Source organism: Rhineura floridana, chromosome 6 (assembly GCF_030035675.1).
Source record: "Rhineura floridana isolate rRhiFlo1 chromosome 6, rRhiFlo1.hap2, whole genome shotgun sequence".
Classification (NCBI taxonomy): domain Eukaryota; kingdom Metazoa; phylum Chordata; class Lepidosauria; order Squamata; family Rhineuridae; genus Rhineura; species Rhineura floridana.
In genome coordinates, this window is record NC_084485.1 from 5,981,050 (window position 1) to 6,006,740 (window position 25,691).

The following is a 25,691-nucleotide window of genomic DNA, read 5'->3' on the forward strand; positions in this document are numbered from 1 at the left end:
CTAGTACCATCAATATAGAAGGAAGGAGGGAAGGGCTGTAGCTCCATGGTGGAAGATCTGCTTTCTCTTGCAGGAGGTCCCAAGTTCCTGTCCCTGCCATTATTATTATTTATTAACATTTATACCCCGCCTTTCTTTTCATGATAGCAACCCAAGGCGACTTACATATGGTTCCCAGGCAGTCTCCCATCCAGGCACCGACCAGACCTGACCCTGCTTAGCTTCAGCAGGGAGCTGGCCTCATGTGCTTTCAGACCATGGCCTGGGACCGTCATCTGCCATCCCCGGGGAGGGCTGGAAGGGACTCCCTGCCTGAAACCATGCAGAGTTGCTGCCGGTCAGTGTAGATGGATGGGCCAGCGGTCTGACACAGGGTAAGGCAGCTTCCCAAATCGCATGATTGTTAGTGGTATAAATGTGTTTTAAATATACAGGGTGGTTATGTTATGTAAATTTGTATAAATGAGCAGAGATCGTCAACGGTCTGAGCTGTGTGTGTGCCAGTGTGTGCGTTTACCTAAGTGGCAGGCTTTTACCCTGCATTGAGATCACTGAGACTTAAGACTTAGTAAAATAAGAAAAGCTACTTTATTTATTGAAATACATAGTAGATAAAAAGGCATACCTAGTTCTAACTTACTAGCTAAGTTGGAGGCGCAACACCCAGGTTTGGAAGTTGCCCTCATGGATCAGGAAAGGGGGGCAGATGAGCTTCCCTAAGCATACCAGTCTAATGACAGAAGTCAGTCAGAGCATCACAGGTAAAGGTGGTCAAGCCTATCCATCTGGAGGACCCTCACCCTATCTCCCTTCTGGAACACAAACAAAAGAACAAAACAGGAGTTGCTCTTGCCCCACTTCCAACAGTTATGGCTCTGGATTCCTGTGATTTGGGCAGGCACAATTTATCTCTTTTTCTTTGCATTTGGCTGCTCCCCGCTCTCTCCTCTTAAGTAAAACATTGAACAAGCATTTTGGGGTATCTTTAGGTAGTGAAAACCAAACGAAGACCAGTGGCCCATAATACTAAGGCAGGCAGGAAAGTGTGGGTTTTCTGCAGATTCATACCATTCATCTAAAGCACATCTAACACAAATTTAAAGCATGTGACTTCCCCCAAAGAATTCTGGGAACCATGGCTTTCACTTCACATAGCAACGAATTTCCAATGCCCTTAACAAACTACAGTTCCTGTGATTCTTTGGGGGAAGTCACGGTGTTTTAAATGTGCTCTGGATGTACTTTACATGTATGGTATATATGTCTGTACAGCTGGTATTGCACAGTGGGAAGGAGAGCCTGGCTGGGAGTCCAGAGTCTGTGAGTTCAAATCCCCGCTCATGTCTCCTGGGGGTCAAGGGCCAGCTAAAGATCACCCCCCCAGTAAGTGGCTCAGGGGTTATGTGCCCTGCCACCCAGCGGCATCACTAGCGGGAGTGCGGGGGGGGGGTGCGGACCTCCGGCACGCGCTCTCCCAGGTGCATGGACGGGGGTGGCTGGTCTTGCACACATGTACGAGCACACACCACGCGCTCCAGGCTGGCAGTGGGAGGCCTGTCCGGGCTTCGCCAGTGAGCGGGTGCCTACTTTTGGTCTCGCCCGCCCACTGCCGAGGAGTTGGCGTGGGGCAACGGCACGGGGTGGCTCTGGGTGTCACCCCCCCTCAGGGTGTCACTCGGGTGCGGTCTGCACCCCAGTAGTGATGCCCCTGCTGCCACCTGTGCAGCCGTGGGCAAGCAGCAGAGTCCCAAGGAGCCCAGTTACCCCCCAGCTGGCAGTTGAGGACAAGGAAGGGGCTGGTTTGTGCAGCTGTGGCAAGCTGAGCAGGCCCTAGCCAGTTGGGGAGGACTAACCTCAGAGGGAGGCAATGGTCAACCCCCTCTGAATACCGCTTACCATGAACACCCTATTCATAGGGTCGCCATAAGTTGGGGTCCACTTTCATATATGTCTGTCTGTTCCATTTTCATACATGTCTGTATTTCCTTGGTGGCTTTCAGGTGGGATATGGGGGGAAATCAGTGTGTAAATCCAGCAGAGGGCAAGCAAGGACCTGGAGATGGGGCCAGCGCAATTGCATGTTTCCTCCATCAGGCGGCTGACCCAGAAAGAGAGAAATAAATGTGAGAAAAGGCTGGAGCCCTGCGTGACTTTAGGTGACATCAGATGGCAGCAGTGAGAGGGCGCCATTGGCTGTCATGTTTTTGCAAAAGAAGGTACAAAGGATAAGGAATAAGGAATAACTCAAAATGTAGATGTCAGTAGGAAGCAAGGGAGGTCTGCATTCAGCCAGCCCCCTGCCCCCAGTTTACAACCAGTCCAGGGGGTAGCACCGCCTGTCTGCTGCCTCCTCAGTCTCCATGTTGCCCTCTCTCAGTAGAGAAGGACAAAATTAGGATTACTTGGCTCTTTCAGTCATTGGCTCTGGCTCCGTCCACTGTTGAACTTCCTGCCTTCCGCCCTACCAGTCTTAATGGGTGCTGGCGGCCACCACTGAGTAGGAGCTACGCGGCCGAGTCATATAACACCTATCCTGCAACAGTTAAACTAGTTGCCTATTTATTTCAAGGCACAATTTAAGGTGTTGGTGCTGCCCTCTAGGGCAGATAATATGATAGAGTTGGAAGGCCATCTAGTCCAACCCACTGCCCAGTGTAATGAAAGGTGAAACTGCAGGGGAAGGGCCATAGCTCAGTGGTAGAGCACCTGCTTTGCGTGCAGAAAGTCCCAAATTCAATCCCCAGCGTCTCCAGTTAGGGCTGGGAAAGGTTTCTGGTCTCGAACACTGAAGAGCCTGTGCCTGTCAGTGTAGATAATACTGCGGTAGATGGACCAATTTATTTATTTATTACATTTATACCCCGCCTTTTCATGATAGAAACCCAAGGCGGCTTACGTATGGTTCCCAGGTGGTCTCCCATCCAGGCACTGACCAGACCTGACCCTGCTTAGCTTCAGCAGGGTGCTGGCCTCATGTGCCAGAAGTGTGGTGTTGTTCAGCTTGGCTTGTAGTGCTCAACGTCAACTGACAGAGAGTTAGTCCAAGAAGAAGTGCTGTATATTTGATACATAAAGAGAGTAGGAGCGATAGGAGTAAAGATGGCACCGGTGATAGTGCCATTTTGAAAGGTGACTTAAGGGGCCTTATGAGGCAAAGCAAGTGCTCCTCTCTAGGGCCAGGGAGTGGGGACACATGAAACTCCAAAAGCAAAGCCAAAACCCATAGGGTGAAGGAGAACCACCCCCGTAACAGCTGAGACTTCTGCATTCTTCGGAACAAAAATGCAGATTAAGGCTCCCATCCTATATACGCTCACCTAAGAGTGAGCCCCATGAAACAGAGTGGGAGTGTGGCTGACCTCTGAGTAAACATGCATAGCATTGCTCTGCAAAAACGCAGTGAGGAAAAGGCAGACAGGTATCCTGTCAAGGACTGATATTTAAGCACACTTACAGATACCACGCATTTGAGTAATTAGTCTGTGGATGTCTCTGGACTACATGAGCAACAAGACCTCTTCCAACACTATAATTCTGTTATACTCCTTGAGTCATTTGTTCAACAATAGTGTTTACCTAATCTTATTCCTGGAGCGTGTATGTGTGTTCTAATTCTCTGGAAACACACCGCTCAGTTTTCAAACCCAGTGTGCTAAGATTATTGCATGGCTTTCAGATAAGCAATTGCCATTTTTTTGTATGCAAATATTCGACTTGGTTGCTTGGAGCACTCCATGATGTCTCCTGATAATGGAAAATGGATAATGTGATATAATAAGTAAATACTTGTTCTACACAGACACACACATATGCATGCATGCATCCTCCAAGGATAATCATGCTTTTCAAGGCCACCTTTTAGGGCAAAGCCTCTTAAAATATAAACCTAAAATACATAAATAACAAAGTCAGCCATGTTTGTCCATAAAGGGAGAAAAAAACCCTCCAAAATCCACAGCTGGGCAATACCTATATTAAGACCAACGAAAATATCACAAATTAGTGAGCAAGCTTTTGAGTTCTCCAAAAATCCGGCAAGAGGTTACAGAAAGAAGGGGAGCGGATGAAGGCAAAACCCACAAAATACACAAAATAAGTTTGGATGTTGAAGCCGTGCATTTGCATTTAGACTTAAAATGGAGATTGCGTGCAGACTAAATAAATCTATGCTAAGTGCTAGAGGTGTCAGGTTATACTAGGATTTTGGGATGAAGAGGTAAGGACTGATCCCCATTTGAAAACACAAAGCCCAGCTACTCCCCCGATTATATATGGTAAATATGAAGTAAAATACAATGACACATTTCAGTGAAAAGAAGCATTTAAAACAGCTGCTCAAAAAACAAATATTTATCAGAAAGCATGCAAATCTGGTGCGTGCGGTGCGGGCCTGGCGCAATCCGAGCCTGCTGCAGGACCCGCGGGTGCTCCAAAATCTGCTGGCCCGGGAAAGGCGCTCCAGCCCCCCGGCCACCTATTTCCAGACCCTACAGACGGAGATCCAGCCTTACATGCAGAAGATGCTGGCGTTCTGGATGCTGGAGGTCGGTGCCTCCGCCTTCCTCCGCCATAAAGCCGTTGGGCCACGTGGAGGAACCCCCGCGGTTGGTAGGCCCCAGGGACTGCCACGGGCCTTACGTCCCAGTTGGGTATCAGGGCAATCCTGTACTCAGAAGTAAGCTCCACTGAGGGTAATGGGTGCAGGGTTGCAGGCCCAGTTTAAGGTTTCAGCTTTATTATTACAGGATTGCAGCCTGAATTTAAGATTTCACCTCTTGTGCATCGGATTATTGTTATCATTATCAGTTTGCATTACTTCTAAAAAACAAAAAACAAATCAGGACCCAAGGCCTGATCTGAAGGCACATGAAGCCCTCTCCACCTTGCTGAAGGTCTGGGTCTGGTCAGTGCCTGGATGGGAGACCTCCTGTGAGCCACTTGAGTTCCTTGATGAAAGAAAGGCAGGATAGATATAAACATGAGAAAATAAATAAAATCTAAACATCAGATTAAAAAGAGCAGGAAACAAAATCAAGAACTGATACAGCCAATAAATAAATAAATTCAGCTCAGTGAACCAAGGCCTATCTGACTAGTCAGGCATGTTTACTCAGCAGCAGTACATCCTGTTGCAACTTACTCCAAGGTAATACATAGGAGTGAAGATTAGATAGTTTTGATTGGAGAGTGGGGAGTCCAGCCTAAGATTAGAGGGGCTGGGGGGGGGATCCAGCCTTTCTTGAAAAGTGGCAAGGAATTATTTTAAAGTTGGGGGGGTTATAAGCGGGCAGAGGGTGAGATAGTATATAGTAAAAGAGAGCAGGATAAGCAGTTGGGGTGGGGAGGGTCATGATTTGGAAACAATTTCCAGAAGGGTAGCCATGTCAGTTTGCTGTGGCAAAAGCAACAAAACGCCTTGTGGTATATTAAAACTAACAAATTTGTTCCGGCATAAGCTTTCGTGGGCCGCAGTCTGTCTCATCAGACGCGTGTAATCCTGAAAGTCTGATACTTGCCTGTTTCAGGATTACACTTCATGCATCTGATGAAGGCCACTGCAGACCATGAAAGCTTATGCCATAATAAATTTGGTTGTCTCTAAGGTGCCACAATGCTCTTTGATGATGTGGAGAGAGGGGGGGAAAGGGAGCAAGCCTCCACAACTGGGGGGGGGATCACAGAAAAGGCCTGTTCTGTCATGGCCGCCTTCTGAACATCTCTTGGAGGGGCACGAAGAGAAGGGTTTCAGATGTACCTCTCAGGGTCAAGGAGGCCTCATATGGGGAACAGCTATCCTTGAGGCATTGGGGTCCTGAGCCATGAAAGACTTCATAGATCCAAACCAGCACTTTGAATTGGACTCAGAAACAAATTGGCAGCCAATGCTGGCAGAGCAGAACTGGAGCCGTTATGTTCAGACCATCTCGTTCTGCACCAGCTACAGTTTCTGAACTGGCTTCACATTTCACGAATTGCCATGATCTAACCGAGAAGTTACCAGAGTGTAGACCACCAAAGCCAGGTTGCTAGGCACATCCAGATAAGATCACCGCTGGGTCACTAGCCACAGTTAGTAGAAGACATTCTGCTCTGGAGACCACTTGTGCCTCTGATGATAATGATGGATCCAGCAATAACCTCCCAAACTGTGCAAATGCGCCTTTGCTGGGAGTGTGACTGCCATCTAGAACTCGCCCATCCAATTTGGGGAATTGCCTGCTAACAGCGTCACTATCTTGTCTGGACTAGGCCAGCTTTTCCCAACCTGTGGGTCATGACCAGGAAGTGGGTCATGAAACCTGTGCAAAATAATTATTGCTTGTAATCCTTAACTGGCATGATGAATAAAACATTTTGTTTTGGTGGCAAATTATAATGCTGGGTTGACACTTGTAACCAAGCATTGGAAAGGCTCAAGTCTCACTCCCCATTGGCAGAGAAGACTTGTCTTAAGATCCAGAATTCATGTGACAATAAATCAATGGGTCACCGTGCCAAGTAAATTTGGACTTGCGGGTCACCATACAAAAAAAATTGGGAACCCCTGTTTTGGACTACAGCTCCCATCAGCCCTAGCGAGTGTTGGAAGTGGGGCAAGAGCAACTCCTGTTTGGGTTCTTTCATTTGCATTCCAGAAGGAAGATGGAGTGAGGGTCCTCCAGCTGGCTAGGCTGGCCTACCTTTACCTGTGCTCTTCTCTGCCTAACTTCCTTCCCTTGCAAACTGAAATGCTGCTCAGGGAAGCTGACCTGCCCCTCCTTCGTCTTCGACTGTCCGAGGAGAGAAGAGACATCTCTGTCTTTGTTCTCTCTCCTGAGCCATGAGGGCAACTCCCAAACCTGAGTGTTGTGCCTCCAACTTAGCTAGTTAGTTAGAACTAGGTATGTCTTTCCTATCTGCTATGTATCTCTACAAATCAAGTAGCTTTTCTTATTTTACTAAGTCTTAAAGTCTCAGTGATCTGAACGCAGGGTAAAAGCCTGCCACTTAGGTAAATACACACATTGGCACACATGCAGCTCAGACTACTGAATCATTCTGCATGCATATTTCCCTAACAGCAACTGATCTAGTCTATTAACAAAGTCAGGAACCAGTTCAGTACATCTACCGCCAGACCTGCTTGCGATCTAAAGGAGAAACAGAACTTATGTCATCAGCATACTGATGTGGCAATGTACCCCAAAACTCTGAATGACCACACTTAGTGATTTTATATACTTGCAGCATGGGAGGTAAGACTGAACTCTATGGCAATCCACCCTGGAGGCTCCGCAGGGCCAGGCTAATACATCCCATGCACCACCTTCTAAAGCTGACCAGCCAAGCAGTCGGCTGCCTCTTGCCCCTCAACTGAGACAGCTGCTCCAGAAGGAGATAATTGTTGGAAGTGGGGCAAGAGCTACTCCTGTTTTGTTCCTTTGTGTTCCAGAAGGGAAATAGAGTTAGGGTCCTCCTGATGGCTAGACTTGACTACCTGTGATGCTCTGACTGACTTCCTTCTGTCTTAGACTGATACGCTTAGGGAAGCTTATCTGCCCCTCCTCCTTCCGCCCTTTCCCCTCTTCTTAGACTGTCAGAGAGGAGACCAGAGCTTGGAAGATTACTTTTAAAAAGTAATAAATTACAGTTACAATTGCTTGGCCCAAAAAAGTAGTAATTACCGTTACAATTACAATTGCTCTGAAAGTAACTGATTACTTTACTTTTTCTCAAAAGTAATCACTACCATTACATTTCAGTTACTTTTTTTAAAAAACTCCTACAAGGTGCTGGCCTTGGCTGCTGCACATCTAAGAAGCCTAAAACAATATTAAAAATAAACACACACACACAGGGGGTAGTAGAATAAAAAACATCCATAAGATTAACATAATGGCATAACAGAATCTCACATCCCCCCAAGCAATGAAGATACCCCAACTCTTGAAATCAAATTTTACACTTGAAATGCTTTTATAATATGTTTCTGTTATGTCTCAAAAGAACAAGATGCTCAAAGAGCATGTCAGACAAGGAATGTCTTTTTACAGTCATTACGTTGCCACCAGTACTGAACAGGCGTTCTACTGCGACGCTTGAAGGCATGCCTGTGTTGTGCTGCAAAAAACACCGCAGCACACGTGGAAAGCCATGGAGTGATGACACTTCCCTGCTGGGAGACCTCAGGTACCTCACCAGTTCCTCCTCAGCAGTGTCCACTGCTGACTTCTTGCCCTGGGGCAGAAAGTTAAAGAAGTCATCTTCTAAGTCATCTCCTTCCTGGTCTTGATCTGAAGACTGATCACTGTCCTCATTAAGTACACCCATCTTTATTTCAGCTTTCAGCAAGGCTTCCATTGTGTATCTAAGAAAGAGAGAGGATATGTTAACACATATATGTTAGGAAACCATCATCTGCTCTTCATTTCCTGATGCTTGTCATGTCCCCTGGTTCAGGGTCCAGCCTGAGCCTGTGGATGATGACATGGAAGGTAGGAAGGTGACCAAGTCACCACACTCATGGGGCAGCACAGTAGACCCTTAAGGATTACCTGCAGCAACCCAAGGTTGTGATGAGGAGCCCCAGGAAGAAAAGGACCAGCCCCTGCCTACCACCTTAAGCCCTCTGATGCCTCCCTTGAGACAACATTTCCCTTGGAGTAATCCACCCAAAGGGCTTCCCTAATGTCCTTACTTGTTGGTATGGGTGGTGGCCTGACACGATTCCAGCCAATCTAGTTTGAAGCGAGGGTGTAGGCAGGCTGCCAGAAGAAGCCTCTTGTCCTCCCAGATAGCTGCAAACCGCTTTCTTAGGGCTTCGCTCACACCTCTCAGCAGCTGAAAACAGTATGTGTACCTCTCAGGTTTGTTTTCCAGTCCTTCTAACTTGCGGTCCAGATTGCAGAGCGTTGGTAGCAAATACCCCATGAACATGCCGTTCTCTCGTTGCAGGATATCTAGGGACTGGGCTAGTGGCTCCATAATCTCTGTGTATTCCTGTACCACTTCAATCTCAGCAGCTGTGATCCTGGACAAGAAGCAGCGGTCCATTATGGCATGCATTTTTAGTGGCACAGTTGACAGGAGCTCATGTAGTTGCTTCAACGCATCAAAGGTGGAATTCCACCTGGTCTTATTCGGTACCTTCAGATACACACCACATTGCGCACGGATATACTCAGCAATCTGGGCTGACTGGTTCTGCTTGCACCACAACTTGCTGAACTTTCCCATCAAGGAACGAAACTGTTTCTTGAAAGGACCAAGAAGACTACTTTTGGAGGAGTCAGAAAGCATGGCCTCTATGTCTTGTGTTGCCACAAGGTTGAGGGTGTGGCTAGCACATCTCTGGTGTGGTGGTAAAACAAAATCCTCTCCTGAGTCGGCAGCTTCTTCCTCTGCCTCAGGTCCTGTGTCCAGGATCTCACAGATAGGCACAAACTCCACCTCAGCCTCCTCCTCCTCCTGGTTATCACCATCATCGTCACTGGTGCCTGCAGCTTCCACTGGTTCTTTGGCCATGAAAACCCTGAACGCTTTCACAAAGTTGGAGCCATTGTCTGTAGTAGTGCACATAACTTTGTTGTGGATCCTGTACTGCACATGTACATCATGCAGTGCTTTTGAAAGGACATTGTATGTATGGCGCCCCTTCAGACGCTTACAAGCCAAGGCCCCGACCTCACGTTTCAGGGTAGTTGGGTTGATCCAGTGGGCTGTTACCCCAAAGTAACTCTTCTTGCCATTGGTCCAACAATGTGCAGTGGTTGCTATATATGCCACAGCACCCATTCGGTTTGCAAGAGTTTCTCTCATGTGGCATGCTCTCTTCTCAATTCTGTCTCTCAGAGTCTTGGCACATATGATGGTGAGATCTTTGGGGAGTCCAATGCGAACCAGATTAATGAATGATGGTTTGTCCACAGTCTGAAGTGGTAATGTCTCCTCTACAATGAAATCAATGATTCTCCTGTCGAGATTGCTCTGGGTGACAGGCTCCCTGCCAGATCCCCACCTCTCAAGGGTTGTCTGCTGCTGCTTCAGCATTTTGGGAGGAGGGGTGTCATGCATTGGTTCAGGAAGGCCACGTCTCCTTGCCTTTATTGCTTCTTCAATTGCTCTCAGCTTCTCAGGGTGTGCCTTCTGAGGAAGAAGAACAAAGCATGAATCCAAGAAAAAATGGAAGAGGAACTTCACAATTTAAACATAAATAGACAATGGACACTCTTTGAGGACCAGCATGACAAAGGCTTACCTCAAAATGTTTCTTCACATTGGATGAGGAGGAAACAGCTGATCTCAGATTTTTGATCCTTGGAAGGCAGTAATTGCATCGTACAACAACATTTTTCCCACTCTGGCTCACAAATGTACAAGCTTTCTCAAAGCCAAACCATGGTACTTGCTGTTCTGCAGATGTGGCTGTGGGCAACTGGCACTGCTTCATGCCCTCCTCCTCCTCGTGCACAGGGCCTCCTTTCTGAACCTCACTTTCTAGTTTTGCCTCCTCAGGATCAACAAGCTGTGACTCAAGTGGCCGCACTAACTGACTGCTGCTCTCAGCAGCAAAACCTGCAACAGGCGTCTCTGTAATAAACAAGAGATAATGCTCCTATATGGGTGAACTTCAGCTGTGATGTGCCTGTGATGTTCCTGTGTTAGTGTATATATGGTAAGTGCTGTTTGTATAGGAGATACATGGTAAGTGGAATGAAAGAGGAGGGGGGAGTGAATGGGCAGTAGAATGCTGGATGATTGGCTGAGTGTTGAGAATGGCGGAGAGTATAAATGGAAGGAGGACAGTTAAATCTGGGTGGATGTTAGTGGGTTGTTTTGGTGGGTTTTTGAGAGGAGATTGTGTGGAGAGTTGGTGGATGTGAGGAGAGTGTGGAGTTCGGATTAATACTAAGACAAGTATCATAGTAATAGATGAAACCATATGCTTATGTGCCTTTATAAAGTAATCTTGTTATCTCTGTTATTTAATAAATACTTTTGGTTTACCAAAGGCCTGATCCTTGGCTGGGGTTTCACAGACCAGAAGGGAGGGTAAGGTAAATACCAAGGCTGAAGGGTAACAAATGGTGGCAGCGGTGAAGGGGATAATATAACACCACAAGTATTCAGAGCAAACCAGAATTATCTGCATTGATACAAAGGGAGTGGGACAGCTTAAGCACGCAGTCACAGAGGTAACCTGATTGAGAGAGACTCAGGCAGAGTCTCTGGGGATACTGGTTATAGGACGTGACTGGTGGTGCTGCCTAGCAGGGGGATCTGGTGAGGTCTATGCTAGAGCGGAGAGAGAAACCATAAAAAAGGACAGTCCGGACTGGTGGAGTCCCTGGTGGTGCCTAGTGACAGGCAGTAGTCACAAGCAGGTAGGAACGTGACAGGGAGAGCCAGGGAAGGGCGCCACAGTGCCCCCATCTCTTCCCCATGCTGCAAGATGCCCCAGTCAGAGTGGAAGTAAGCAGGTCGATAGCACAATTAAAAGAGATCCTATTTGCATCATTTTTGCTCACTAAATAACCCTGCCTGGGCCAGTCTAACCTACTATCTCACAGGGTTGTTGTGAGAACAAAATGAGACTAGGGTTCAAATCCCCACATAGCCATGAAGCTCACTGAGTGACCTTGGGCCAGTCACTGCCTCTCAGCCTCATGAAAACCCTATTCATAGGGTCACCATAAGTTGGAATCAACTTGAAGGTGGTACATATATTTTTTATTTTGAATATGATGATTATGATAATAAATATGCAGCATTTCAAATTAATTCTGTATGAGAAGCATTCCATGCCAAGCTTGGAAAACCAAGGATGAGGTATAAAATGTAGACAAAAATACTTTTGACAAAATGCCGTTTATCTTTTATATATATGAGCCTGGGTAGGGAACATTTAATCTAGCCTACTTGCTTTCAGCAAGAAGGGTTAAGTGCCTTAAGGCTAGGGCAGTCACCAGAAGGCCACAGCAGAGACAAAGGAGCCTAGTGTTGTGGAGATGTTAGATGGGAGCTTTGGGGAGTAAAGATGGAGGCTCCTGAAGGCTGCAATTCTAAACACACTTACTAAGGGATTAAGCCCCATAGAACTCAACAGGACTGACTTCTAAGTAGATATAGTTTGGACTGTGCTGTTGGTAAACCTTGACTAGGGTTCTTCTGCAAAGACATCCATATCCAAGCAGGGTTGGCAACCCCCTGCCTGGAATACCCTGCCCTTATCTTTTAATGTGGCTGCTCCAAATGTTTTTACAGATTTGAGCCTTTACTTCAGAAAGAGGTCTGAGAAATGAGTAAGAGTAAGAAGTATCTTTTAAAATTGTTCTTTTCAATTCACTCTTGAATGAACATCATACCTAGGGCAGATCCACACCATTCCTTTAAAGCACATTCAACACCCATTTGAAGCACATGAATCCCACCACAGAATCATGGGAAATGCAGTTTGTTAAGAGTGGTGAGAACTATAACTGTGAGGGGGAAATGACACTTCCCAGAATTCTTTAGGGGAAGTCATGCGCTTTAAATGCGAGTTGGATGTGCTTTACACATACTATGTGAATCCGCTTAATAAATTTTGCCTGCATGTACATTGTTTTAATTAATTTTTCAAAATGGAAATAAGCTATAAAGTGTAGTGGGTGACCATGGGCTACTCACCATTTCTCAGCCTATCTGTCCCTCAGGATGAAAACAATGGAGAACCATGACTACCCCAAGGCATACTTAAAATGTAAAGGAAGTATTGTACAACCATAGTATGCAATTGGATACTTATAGGGACACAGCATGACAAAACTGGGTGGAAGTAATGAGTGGGGTACCACAGGGCTCGGTCCTGGGCCCAGTGCTCTTCAACATTTTTATTAACTACTTGGATGAGGAGGTACAGAGCATGCTTATCAAATTTGCAGATGATACAAAATTGGGGAGCATAGCTAATACCGTGGAAGACAGAAAGAAAATTCAAAGGGACCTTGATAGGCTGGAGCATTGGGCTGAAAACAACAGAATGAAATTCAACAGGGATAAATGCAAAGTTCTACACTTAGGAAAAAGAAACCAAATGCACAGTTATAAGATGGGGGATATTTGGCTCAGCAGTACGACATGCAAGAAGGATCTTAGAATTGTTGCTGATCACAAGTTGAATATGAGCCAACAGTGTGATGTGGCTGCAAAAAAGGCAAATGCTATATCAGGCTGCATTAACAGAAGTATAGTTTCCAAATCATGTGAAGTATTAGTTCCCCTCTATTCAGCACTGGTTAGGTCTCATCTTGAGTGCTGTGTCCAGTTCTGGTCTCTGCACTTCAAGAAGGACACAGACAAACTGGAACAGGTTCAAAAGAGGGCAACAAGGATGATCAGGGGACTGGAAACAACGCCCTATGAGGAGAGACTGAAGGAACTGGGCATATTTAACCTGGAGAAGAGAAGACTGAGGGGAGATATGATAGCGCTCTTCAAGTACTTGAAAGGTTGCCACACAGAGGAGGGCCGGGATCTCTTCTCGATGATCCCAGAGTGCAGGACACAGAATAATGGGCTCAAGTTGCAAGAAGCCAGATTTCGACTGGACATCAGGAAAAGCTTCCTAACTGTTAGAGCCATACAACAATGGAACTAATTACTAGAGAGGTAGTGGGATCTCCGACACTGGAGGCATTCAAGAGGCAGCTGGACAGCCATCTGTCGGGAATGCTTTGATTTGGATTCCTGCATTGAGCAGGGGGTTGGACTTGATGGCCTTATAGGCCCCTTCCAACTCTACTATTCTATGATTCTATGAAATATTTATATAAGCATGACTATCAAATATGTTTATTTATATAACCTGTAAAGATATTTATAGTGCAATCCTATGTTTGTTTACTCAGAAGCAAGTCCCAATGTATTCAATGGGGCTTACTCAACCAGGGAAAACTGCAGCCTCAAGTGATAAGGAACTTGTTCTTTTAACAAGTCCTTTAAGTTGAGACCTTATCCCAGTCTGTGTCTGTGCTGAAATTGCTTTTTAATATGTTTTTAAACTTTTTCTTAAAAAAAATGTTTTTAAAGCTTTTAAAAATGTTTTTAAAGATGTTTTGTTTTAATATATTTTAAAGTCTGTTTTTATGATTTTTAAAGTGTTTTTAGTGCTTTTGTTTGCTGCCCTGGGCTCCTACTGGGAGGAAGGGTGGGATATAAATCAAATAATAAAAATAAATAAATAAATAAACTTCATTCATTTTTTAAAAAAATGAGTATTAGTTTCCTACATAATAAAAACTGTGATAAACCCTGCCTAATTTCTTTAAAAATAGGGTTGGAGGGAGAGAGATTTACAACACAAACACAAGTCTGCACTATGTTTACTCACAAGTCCCATTAATTTACAGCACAATCCTAACCATGTCTACTCAAAAGCAAGTCCTAATGGAGTTCAATGGGGTTTACTCCAGGTACATGCTTTACTCCCAGAAATGGCTTTACTCCCAGAAAAGCAGATATTGGATTAAATACTTTCATATTTCATAGCCCAGGGTCTGACTCTTGGACAGAAGAGGAAAAAAAACATTAAGCCATATTACTTACGCAAACTGCAAAAAACTCAAAGCCACCATATTCTGACGTTCAGCCTAGGCATGCCTGGATCAACAAGTCACAACTCTGGCGTCACTGGCTACAATCATGAAAGGGCGGGTTACAGCCAGAGCTTTGAAAAGTTACTTTTTTAAACTACAACTCCCATCAGCCCCAGCCAGCACGGCCACTGGATTGGGCTGATGGGAGTTGTAGCTAGAGCATGGATCTGTTTAAAAAAAAGTTGTGCGGGGGGGCGGTTGACGTTTTGGTGTATATCTCGGGAATTAGACCACCTAGAAACTTACTTTTTTTTTTAATTGAAGCTGAGAGTCCGGAGAGTAAGGGGTGGTAGCCAGAGAGCCGGAGCCCCCCCAAAACCAGAGACTCCAGCCGAAAACACACACACCGTGGCACACACACACACACACACACACACAAATCATCATCACTCACCTCCACAGCTCTTCGCCATTCTGCTGCTGCCTTCTCCTCCTTGCCCTGGCTTTTTCCTCCAGCGTCCATTTTTTCCTCTCAGCAGGCCCTGCCTATTCACCTCTTCCCTCGTGCCTCCTAACACAGATCACGAGGGAAGAGACAGTCTGCGCAGAGGTCCAATCAGTGTGAGGCACATGTCTTGTGTTAACCAATCACAGCCAGGAGCTGACTTCCCCTTGTTCCCGCCCCCAAGTAACGTCCAACCTAACGTGGAAACGTTAAAGTTGCAGCTGAAAAGTAGGGAAATTACTAGTCGTTCCTTTACTTGCCAAATGTAATGGAATTACCCACTCGTTATTTAAAATAACGAGTTACTTCCAAGCTCTGCCTTTACCTTAATACTAGAGGTAATTGTATAATTGTGATTGTTCAATTTCTAATAGAATTACAGCCTTTAACGTCTAAATTCAATCCTTTCCTTGAAATACTAGGCGATTTATCAATACATATAAATATGTCATCATGTGACTCTTATTGTTTCTTGTTATGAGTAGTACACCTACTCTTCAGGATAGTGGCACAAAGATTCCAAAAAGTCTGCTTTAAACTTGCTCCAAACCCTCTGTGGCATGTAATGAATAATAGCTGCAGTCACAACTGCAATAATAAAATAATTTAATGGTTAGGTAACACATGGCTCCGAAATGATAGTTATCAATAAATAAAAGAAACTTTGGGTAATAGCTATCCCTTGTATTTTAACAACATGATCCCAAGCATGTTTATCAAAAGCAACTTTCACAGTTCAATGGAGTTTACTCTCAAGTAATTGTGCACAGGATTGCAGCCTTAATCTTATTTAATGCCTTATTTCCTTTACGTCTCAACTTTCCTGCAAAGAGCTCACTGTGGCATACGTAGTCCTGCACCTCCCCAATATATCCTCAGAATAGCCCTATGAGGTAGTTTAGGCTGACAAGGTGACTAGCCCAGAAGTCACCCAGTGAGTTTCATGGCTGAATGAGGGTTTGAATCCAGGTCTCCCAGGCCCTAGCCCAGTCCTCTTATCACTACACCACAGTGGTTTTTGCAGAACCTGTACACTACAATTCCTCTATAAATCCAATATACATTACCCACCACTATACTTCTCTTCCTTGGTCTTTTAAAACCTAGTGAAATCAATGGTAAGGTAAATTCTGTTGTGTGCTTTCTATTTCCGCCTAAAGGTCAAGAAAGAGAAATATAGCCAAGACTGTTCCAATAATTTGATGACACAGGCCAGCAGTGATACATTGGGGGGGGGGAGAGAGAATGGCAGTGGCACAGAGATGGCAAGGTTGGGGGTACTTTGGTGGAATGCAGCACAAGCTGGCAGGTGTGCGCCCATCTGCTGCAGGATGGTGGTGCCACCAGCCCTGACCTTGCAGGCACCTTGTCCCATTCAGTGAGTGGCCATGTTGCCATTACTGAGAGAGCACTGCTATTGCAGAGTCTGGCATCCACCCTGTGTTTTGCTAAAACCTCAAGAACCACCAACTGCAGCCAGCTGCAAAAGACATACGTCTAGTATGAAAGAACATGGCGTCTGAGAAGCTGCTGAGCACAGGGTTATCAGAACTGAGATGAGCTCACAGTCTTTCCACAGATAAATTATTCCTACTTTCCACAAATATTCTTAATTTCAGTTGTCAAATTTCCAAACTGATGTGTCCTTTTGTTGCTATTGTTAAACAACTGGAAGCCAGACGCGCTTGCCAATTGACTACAAATCTTTCAGGGATCTACCAATAGATTACAGTCTATCTTCTGGCCATTCCTGCACTAAATTTATTTATTTATTAAATTTCTATACCACCCCATAGCCGAAGCTCTCTGGGCGGTTCACAACAGGCAAGACAGCAAAATACAGTTAAAACCATTTATAGAACAATTTAAACATACTAAAATACAAATATACTAGCATACTAAGATGCTCAAAATAAGTTGAGATGTTAAAATGTTAAAATGACAATTATTAAATATTAAATTTATTAAAATGCCTGGGAGAAAAGGAATGTTTTAACCTGGCGTTGAAAAGATAATAGTGTTGGCGCCAGGCGTACCTCCACAGGGAGATCGTTCCATAATTTGGGGGCCACCACTGAGAAAGCCCTTTTTCTGGTTACCATCCTCCGCGCTTCCCTCTGAGTAGGCACCCGGAGGAGGGCCTTCAATGTTGAACGAAGTGTACGGGTAGGTTCGTATTGGGAGAGACGTTCCATCAGGTATTGTGGTCCCAGGCCATGTAAGGCTTTATAGGTTAAAACCAGCACCTTGAATCGGGCCCGGAAACATATAGGCAGCCAGTGCAAGCGGGCCAGAATCGGTGTTATATGTTCGTACCGCCTGGCCTCTGTTAACAATCTGGCCGCTGCATTTTGCACGAGCTGCAGTTTCTGAACCGTCTTCAAAGGCAGCCCCACGTAGAGCACATTACAGTAATCTAATTTAGAGGTTACCAGAGCATGAACAACTGAGGCGAGATTGTCTCTATCCAGATAGGGACGTAGCTGGGCCACCAACCGAAGTTGGACACAGACCTACCTTGCAGGGTTGTTGTAGCATGGTTCAAAGGAGTGTTTGCAAGAATGCAACTACAATAGCAGAGGTAAGACTCTTCCAAACATTGCCAAAGAAGGCATTCTCAAAAAAGCAATGTCACCTTTCTACTGTGTATCCAGAAGTTAAAAAAAAAATGTGGATTTGCTTATCTCTGTGCAGTAGTGTCGTGCATCAAAATTAGACACACCTGATGGTCAAACACATGATAATGGCTGCCTCCATTAGAAACTGCTGTCAGAAGTAGCTGCATCACATGGTTTTATACTAACACAAACCCTTGCTAGGGTTTCCACCACGGAGTCTCTCCCAACCCTAGCTAGATATGCTGGAGATTGAACCTGAGACTTGCTGCATGCAAAGCAGATGCTCTGCCGTGAAGCTACAGTCCTGGCCCCTGACAGTGCAGTCTGTTAAAAGACGAGCAAAATGATAAGGGTGTTGGGTCCTTAATCTGTCTTTATCCCATTCAGAACACAACTAAAAATAGATTTTTTTACTGGTTATAATTATAGTAATTACGGCTACAAGTCTGTTCTGGCAGGTCATATGCTGCTGCAGCGCCACCTATTGAACCTTGTCCTGAATGCTTGCCTATGAGCTGGCTGAGACAGAACTTAAAACTCCGTTCTAATTTGCACGTGTAGCACTTCAGATTGTTTGTAGACCTCTTCCTTAAAACTGTACAAATATAGGCTGAATTCTTTTCTTTAGTAAAACTACAGTCGCAGCACAGGAAGAAGTAATTTCCTGCTGCATCTAATTTTTGGAATTCTGACTCATTGTAGTGAGGACAAATATTTTTATTGAAATTATGTGATTGCATTGACTTTGCAATGCTAAGCAATTTTAGCAAAGTCCTTTTGAGTTATACATAAAGCTTCCCACAAATTGCATTTTGAGATTGACCCTTTAAAAATTTAACTTTTATTGTCATCCGTCTCACATACCTCTTAAAAATGTATTTTTCTCATCATGCTTGTAAAACATGGTGACTGATGGGCAAAACATTCAGCTCCCAACTAAAGCTGCAATCCAGTTCATGTCTACTCAGAAGTAAGCTCCACTGGGTTCAATGGGACTAACTTCCAGGTAAGTGTGTACTGCATTGAAGCCTACATGTACGTAGAATCATAGCATGTTAATAAAGTTACCATTAGACACAGCCCTATAGCTCAAGCATGACCATTCGTTTTCCACTGCCATAAATACAGGAATTTATTGGTCTTTTAATATGTTTCAGGTGCGAGCTTCCAACTTGCAAGGTCTTGTTTATAAAAATGGCCAGGCTGGGATTACTGAGGCTACTGTATCAATCACCTTTGATAATTTTGACAAGAAGCGGAGTCCCCTAGGATTTGAGAAGCATGACGAGGTAACAGTCACAAGGCAGGTGAGCTACTGATGGATTCCATGAGTTTCTAAGTATTTTATATCTTTTAACAGAACTGTAAATAGACCAGTATATTCTGAAATCCTTTATTTTGGCACATGCCAAGTACTTTACTTGCCTAAGTACTGTCACATCAGACTACAAAAAAAGCTATGATATATAATGGGCCCTTGTTTCTTCCTTCTCAAGGTGGTGATTGGAGGCAGGAATAAGTATCTAATCAATGGTGTGAATGCAAACAATTTTGTTGTCGTTATGTGCCTTCAAGTCGACTACGATTTATGGCGACCTTATGAATCAGTGATCTCCAAGAGCATCTGTCAAGCATCACCCTGTTCAGATCTTGTAAGTTCAGGTCTGTGGCTTCCTTTATGGAATCAATCCATCTCTTGTTTGGCCTTCCTCTTTTTCTACTCCCTGCTGTTTTTCCCAGCATTATGGTCTTTCCGAGTGAATCAGGTCTTCTCATTATGTGTCCAAAGTATGATGGTCTCAGTTTCGTTATTTTAGCTTCTAGTGACAGTTCTGGTTTAATTTGTTCTAACACCCAACTATTGGTCTTTCTTGCAGTCCATGGTATGCACAAAGCTCTCCTCCAACACCACATTTCAAATGAGTTGATTTTTCTCTTATCTGCTTTTTTCACTGTCCAACTTTCACATCCATACATAAAAATCGGGAATACCATGGTCTGAATGATTCTGACTTTGGTGTTCAGTGACACATCTTTGCATTTGAAGACCTTTTCTAGTTCTCTCATAGCTGCCCTCCCCAGTCCTAGCCTTCTTCTGATTTCTTGACTATTGTCTCCATTTTGGCTCATGACTGTGCCGAGGTATTAATCCTTGACAAGTTCAATGTCCTCATTGTCAACTTTAAAGTTACATAAATCTTCTGTTGTCATTACTTTAGTTTTTTTGATGTTCAGCTGTAGTCCTGCTTTTGTGCTTTCCTCTTTAACTTTCATCAGCATTCGTTTCAAATCATTACTGGTTTCTGCTAGTAGTATGGTATTGTCTGCATATCTTAAATTATTGATGTTTCTCCCTCCAATTTTCACACCTCATTCATCTTGGTCCAATCCCGCTTCCATATGATATCTTCTGCATACAGATTAAACAAATAGGGTGATAAAATACACCTCTGTCTTACACCCTTTCCAATTGGGAACCAATCGGTTTCTCCATATTCTGTCCTTACAGTAGCCTCTTGTCCAGAGTATAAGTTGCTCATCAGGACAATCAGATGCTGTGGCACCCCCATTTCTCTTAAAGCATCCCATAGTTTTTCATGATTGACACAGACAAAGGCTTTGCTGTAATCTATAAAGCACAGGGTGATTTTCTTCTGAAATTCCTTGGTCCGTTCCATTATCCAACGTATGTTTGCGATATGATCTCTGGTGCCTCTTCCCTTTCTAAATCCAGCTTGGACATCTGGCATTTCTCGCTCCATATATGGTAGGAGCCTTTGTTGTAGAATCTTGAGCATTACTTGACTTGCATTCAGGTAGGTATATATCATTATGTTCTCTTCCCCCCCCCACTTATTGTATTGGTTATTTTAGACAATATGTTTGCAGGCAGGGACTTTTTCTTTTTTAAAACTGTGTACTGTACCTATTCTCCTTTTGGTTTACTATTAAAAATGTAGTGATTTGAATCTAAGCTTTGAATGCTGTCGAAGAGCAGCCTTTGTTCCGTAAGAATACTTTGCTCTTTAAGCCACGGCCTTCACATCTTAAGATAATTAAACGCTATCGGAATTAGCTGGACTCGCAAATAAATATGCATGAAGCTGAGCTATTTGAATAAGTAGTTCTGAATGTGCACCTACTACGACACTAAAGTGGGTGTAACTGCACATAAAACTACTTGTTTTCTTGAAACTAGGCTTTATGCTGAGAATTGAGCATTATTGACTAGAACATATTTGAAAAGCATGTTGTTTGTAGATGGCTGGTATTCTGTCTATTGCCAGATAAACATAAGAAAAACTATCAAATGTAGTTTGGTTGACAATTTTGAGATCAAGTTTATTTCAGAAATGAATGCAAAGTTTTGACAACAAAGATACTAAACTCAAACCCTTAATATTTGATTTGAGACTAACTTTTATTTAATACAAATGCTTCTTTGCTGTTTGTCCTCTTATTCTAAACTCATTCTAGCTTTTGCCCCCATTCCATCCAGGATCCAGTCAGTCAACTGTTTCATGAGTAGTGCAGTAATTCTTGTTCATGGTTGATTCATGCTTGTTCAAAGATATGTGAATGGGGATCTAATCCCAACTCTGCATTAGAAGAAACAGAACAGATCACTCTGACCCTCTTTTAAAGCCGCTGAAGAAATAGAAGAACAAAGAGTGGGTCTCTTTGAGATCATGAGGCAGTGAGAGTTAGGTCACCTCCACTAATCTGTTAGTAGAAATACCCAACCTTTTGGGGCATACAGGTATTTGCAACCTGAAGAAACTCTTGTGGGACCACTTGGATCCCCCCCCAATCATTCCTACATGGCAAATTAAGCTTGGGGAAAGCCTTAGGTAAGGAAAGCTTCTTTTAAGCCTAATTTCAGCAGGGCATGTGAACCTGTGGATGCCAAGGAAGGACTTCATGCACCCAGAGAAACTACATAGGTGACCCGTGCATTAATGAATCAATGGAGGTCCTCCACCAGGGATATTCGGCCCACCGAGATCTTGACTGTAGTGAGGACAGGTGACAACACTACTTGGTTCAGAATCCTGTTTTTGCCTATATCTTTGCACATCCTCTCGCCCCACACCCTAGAGATCTGCGTTAGCGTTTGCTAGTTTCAAGTCAGTGGCTCTGTGACACCACTTGGGTGCAATTTATAAAAGTCTGCTGTATATTTAGATGGTACTACAGAAGTAATAAAAATATTTAAAAGTACATCAGATATTAATGATTTGTTTTGCTTCTTCTTTAGGGACAAATTTCCAAAATTTTCAATATGAAGCCTCCAGAGGTAAATATGCTAGAGGTGTTTTTCCCCCTGTTTGTTATATCCTTTATACTTTTTGGAATTGCTTCTTTATATTGGCTGAGATTGCAATTTTTTTTGTTCTAGATTTTGGCTGTGATTGAGAAAGCTGATGGCACTAGGATGTATGAATGCAAGAAAATAGTTGCCCAGAAAACCATTGAGAAAAAAGAGGCAAAACTTAAAGAAATTTGCAGGGTACATGATTGTTATAATCAAGCAATTTTCTTTGGTTCTGCATACTTTTGCTGTTGATTAAGAGGAATGAAATGTACTTTAGCGCTGGTGCTTCCCACCTCGCCCCTTATCTTCATGACTGACTTGTTCCTTGTTTTATTTACCCTTCCATTTTTAATTGAAATTTTCCTCAATGTTCATCACAGTTACATCGTCTGCTGAAAGTAGAATGGAGACACATATGGGAAATTCAAAATTAAGTTTATTCTTTATTTTGTTTACAGATTGTAGAGGAAGAAATCACACCCACGTTGCAGAAACTGAAAGAGGTACTTCCTATTGACACGAAAAAAAGTTTTACATTGCAGTCCTTGGCATGTTTACTCAAAAGTAAGATCCACTTTGTTCAGTTACTCTCAGGTACGTGTGTTTAGGACTGCAGCCTGAAGCTTTTTTGCTTCATTTCAGAACTTGAAGTGAAGTTAAGCTGAAGTACTTTGCTGAGAAAACTAACGAGTTAATTTGGATGAGAATTTCACTCTAGGTGTGTTAAGGTGTTTGTCAGAACATGCACGGTCTTAAACCATAGATGGGAGCAGGGGTGTGGGCTTCTCTTTAGATCTTCACACAATTAGCATGGAGGTCTGCAAATGGTACCTAAGAGCATTTGGTGTCCCCATCCACAGTTTAAGAGTTCCTGTGTTCAGGTGAATGCATAAGAATACCTTATTTATTTATTTATTTATTTATTAAATTTATTAGTTGCCCATCTGGCTGGTTATCCAGCCACTCTGGGCAACGTACAAAATAAAAACATACAAATACATTGAAATATTAAAATCTCAAACAAAGATAATAAAACCTAACCCAGCCCAAAAGCCTGCTTGAAGAGCCAGGTTATGTTAAAAAAATGTTCATGTGTTTTAATTGCCATAGGCATGGATGTGTTGAGTGCCTTTGTACAGAGAGCAGGGCAGTGCAGCAGATTCATTGGAGTAAAACTGAACGTGGGCGTGTAGAAAGGAGGAGATGATGTGGAAAACCTCTTTCTGAAGTGAACACTAGCTGTGATAAGAAAATGCAGAGAAAGTTGCAAATATGTGATTTTATTGTTTTGATATTTTAATTGTGTGAACCTCACAAGAACCAATTTTGATGAATAATGGCATTCATATATATTAATTTTTAAAAAATAGCTTGCAAATATCTTTTTAACCCAGACATTGAATCATTTCTGTTTCTTCCTGTTCGAAATGGTTTCTGTCTATGTGCTTCATTACTCTCGCTTTCCTCTGGAATTCTGATATACCCAACTTAGACTGGAGGAATATATTCTTGGAGTCTAGTGATTTTCATTGAACTGCTGTACAAATTCATTAATTTTGTTTAAGCATTGTTGCCCATGCATTATAGTCTTAGCACACTGTTTTATCATAGCTCTGAATGATAGCTTATCTTACCGGTTATCCTATGCAGGAGCGATCTTCATATTTGGAATACCAAAAGGTCATGCGAGAGACAGAACATCTGAGTCGCCTGTATGTTGCGTATCAATTTGTGCTAGCTGAAGAAACCAAGACACACGCTGCTGATGTGCTAAAGGAAATGGAAGGCAATATTGCCAAACTTCAGGAGGAGATGACTGAGAATGAGAAGAAAGTGAAGGAACTTGGCATAAGTTGGGATCAACTTGAAGGCAGGCCATTTCATTTTAAATATAAACACAAAAACTAATCACAAAGCCCTGCTCTACCCTGATGCTCCTGGAGCAGGTAGGCCAGACACGTTTCTGCCTTTTGGGCTTCTTCAGTGACCAACTAAATAAAACCCACCAACAAAATAGACAAAGCGCCAGCTTGTTCCTTGCCCTGGACTGTCCCTTCTACCCTCTGAATCTCTGAAGAAGATGACAGATTTTCAATATATGCTCCTGGTTATGCTTCCTCCAGCTGTAAACTTCTGTTTTCTTGATAGGCCCACAGATTTTTCTGGAACGTCCAAAATGAAGATTGTTCTGTATGTTTTGTGGAGGATTGATAGAAACTTGTATTTGGACAAGCCTGATTTATGTTCTAGTTGAGAATGGCTGCATTAAAGCCTTTCTGTGGCCCTGTTCACACGTTACAGTCAACGAGTGTACAGTCTGTGTACCTGGGTACACAAGTAGCTTGGCTGTACACTCGTACAGTTATTCACATGCAACATTCAACGAGTGTAGTCTCCATTATATACACATTTGTTGCCAGGGAAAGAAAATGGCTTCAATGACACTTATTAAATGTGTCATTGAAGCAATTCCCTTTTATTGGCAACAAGGCAAGGCATGCTGGGTCTGTTAGACTTCCTGAAACTGTTTCCTGTTAAGGCTTACATTCAATAGAAGAAGTTTTGGTAGAAAGGGGGTAGTTTTACTCTTCATTTTTCATGCATATTCTTAAGTTTTTAAAATCAAAACACCAACTTTTTAAAAGAAAATACCAACTTGCAACTATCATAATTATAGTTATTAAAATATTGCATTTTTCATTGCCTGTTATTACAATATGTAATGGTTTTTGATGTAGGCTTTCATGGAACAATCCAAGTCCTATAGAGATCAATAGGACTTATAAATAAATCTGTGAAAGTTCAGACCTAAATATATTGAATATTTATATATGAAAATATTTTGAGGAGGGGGCTGCAACAAAAACAAGCTGCTTAAAAGAGTATGAACTGTAACAATTCTTCCAACATGGTACGCCTGATTCTTTCTTGAGGACATCATGCGTTTTAATACACAAAACTACACTCAAAATATAAATGTTGGGGAAATTATTTATCAGTTGGGCTTTCCAGCCTGCTGCTCCCACTGTAACATACTCTGTCCCCCGGAGAGCCTTTCCTGGTATTTGGGAAACAGGAAAGCTCTGGGATATGGTTTTTATGGTTTTTCAGTAGAAATGTTTGTAGCTCAGTATCAAAAAGTGATCATCAGTATCTTTTTTTAATGATCTATGTCAGTGGTTCCCAACCTTTATGAGTACAGGACCCCCTTTATAAGCTCAAAACTTTTTGTGACCCCCTCCCTCGAGGAAGGCAGCTTGGCTGCCAGGAAGGAAGGGGGAAAGCAGCCTTTCCTTGCAGCCTTGCTTCTTTTTACTTCACAAAAAGCCCTCTCATTCCGAGTAAGGGCATCATCAGCAATGGCAGTGTGAGGAGACGGCAGTCAGTGGTAGTAATTCCCCCTTCTTTCTGGTAGCTCCACCCTCAGCCTCCTTTGGTGTCTGCCATGTATTTTAGAGGCAGATGCCTGCCTTTGGTGTGCCTGAAAGATGCTCTAGCACTTCAGCAAAAGTCCTCCCCTCTCATTTGGAGCAAGGAGGAGGTGTCATCTGCAGCGGCAATGGGGAGCAGACAGTGTCCAGAGAGTGAAGACTTTTTTCAAAAAATTAATAATTAATTTCTTTAGTGTTTGCAGCCCCTTCCGGATTACTTCACACACCCCAGGTTGGGAACCACTGATCTATGTCATAATATTTAGC

The 25,691-nt window shown here is 43.4% G+C and overlaps 1 protein-coding gene across 1 annotated transcript in view; it reads left to right on the top strand.

The window, feature by feature from the left end:
* LOC133386498 (structural maintenance of chromosomes protein 2-like) overlaps nucleotides 1-24,041 on the top strand; it is a 37,313-nt gene extending 13,272 nt beyond the window's left edge. Inside the window, exons 3-9 of the mRNA XM_061630155.1 lie at nucleotides 18,807-18,985; nucleotides 19,175-19,242; nucleotides 21,727-21,784; nucleotides 21,937-21,975; nucleotides 22,078-22,188; nucleotides 22,452-22,496; nucleotides 23,644-24,041. Coding sequence (XP_061486139.1) covers nucleotides 18,807-18,985; nucleotides 19,175-19,242; nucleotides 21,727-21,784; nucleotides 21,937-21,975; nucleotides 22,078-22,188; nucleotides 22,452-22,496; nucleotides 23,644-23,901 — 758 coding nt within the window. The 3' untranslated portion in view covers nucleotides 23,902-24,041. The remainder of the gene's footprint in view (nucleotides 1-18,806; nucleotides 18,986-19,174; nucleotides 19,243-21,726; nucleotides 21,785-21,936; nucleotides 21,976-22,077; nucleotides 22,189-22,451; nucleotides 22,497-23,643) is intronic.
* Nucleotides 24,042-25,691: the final 1,650 nt, after the last annotated feature.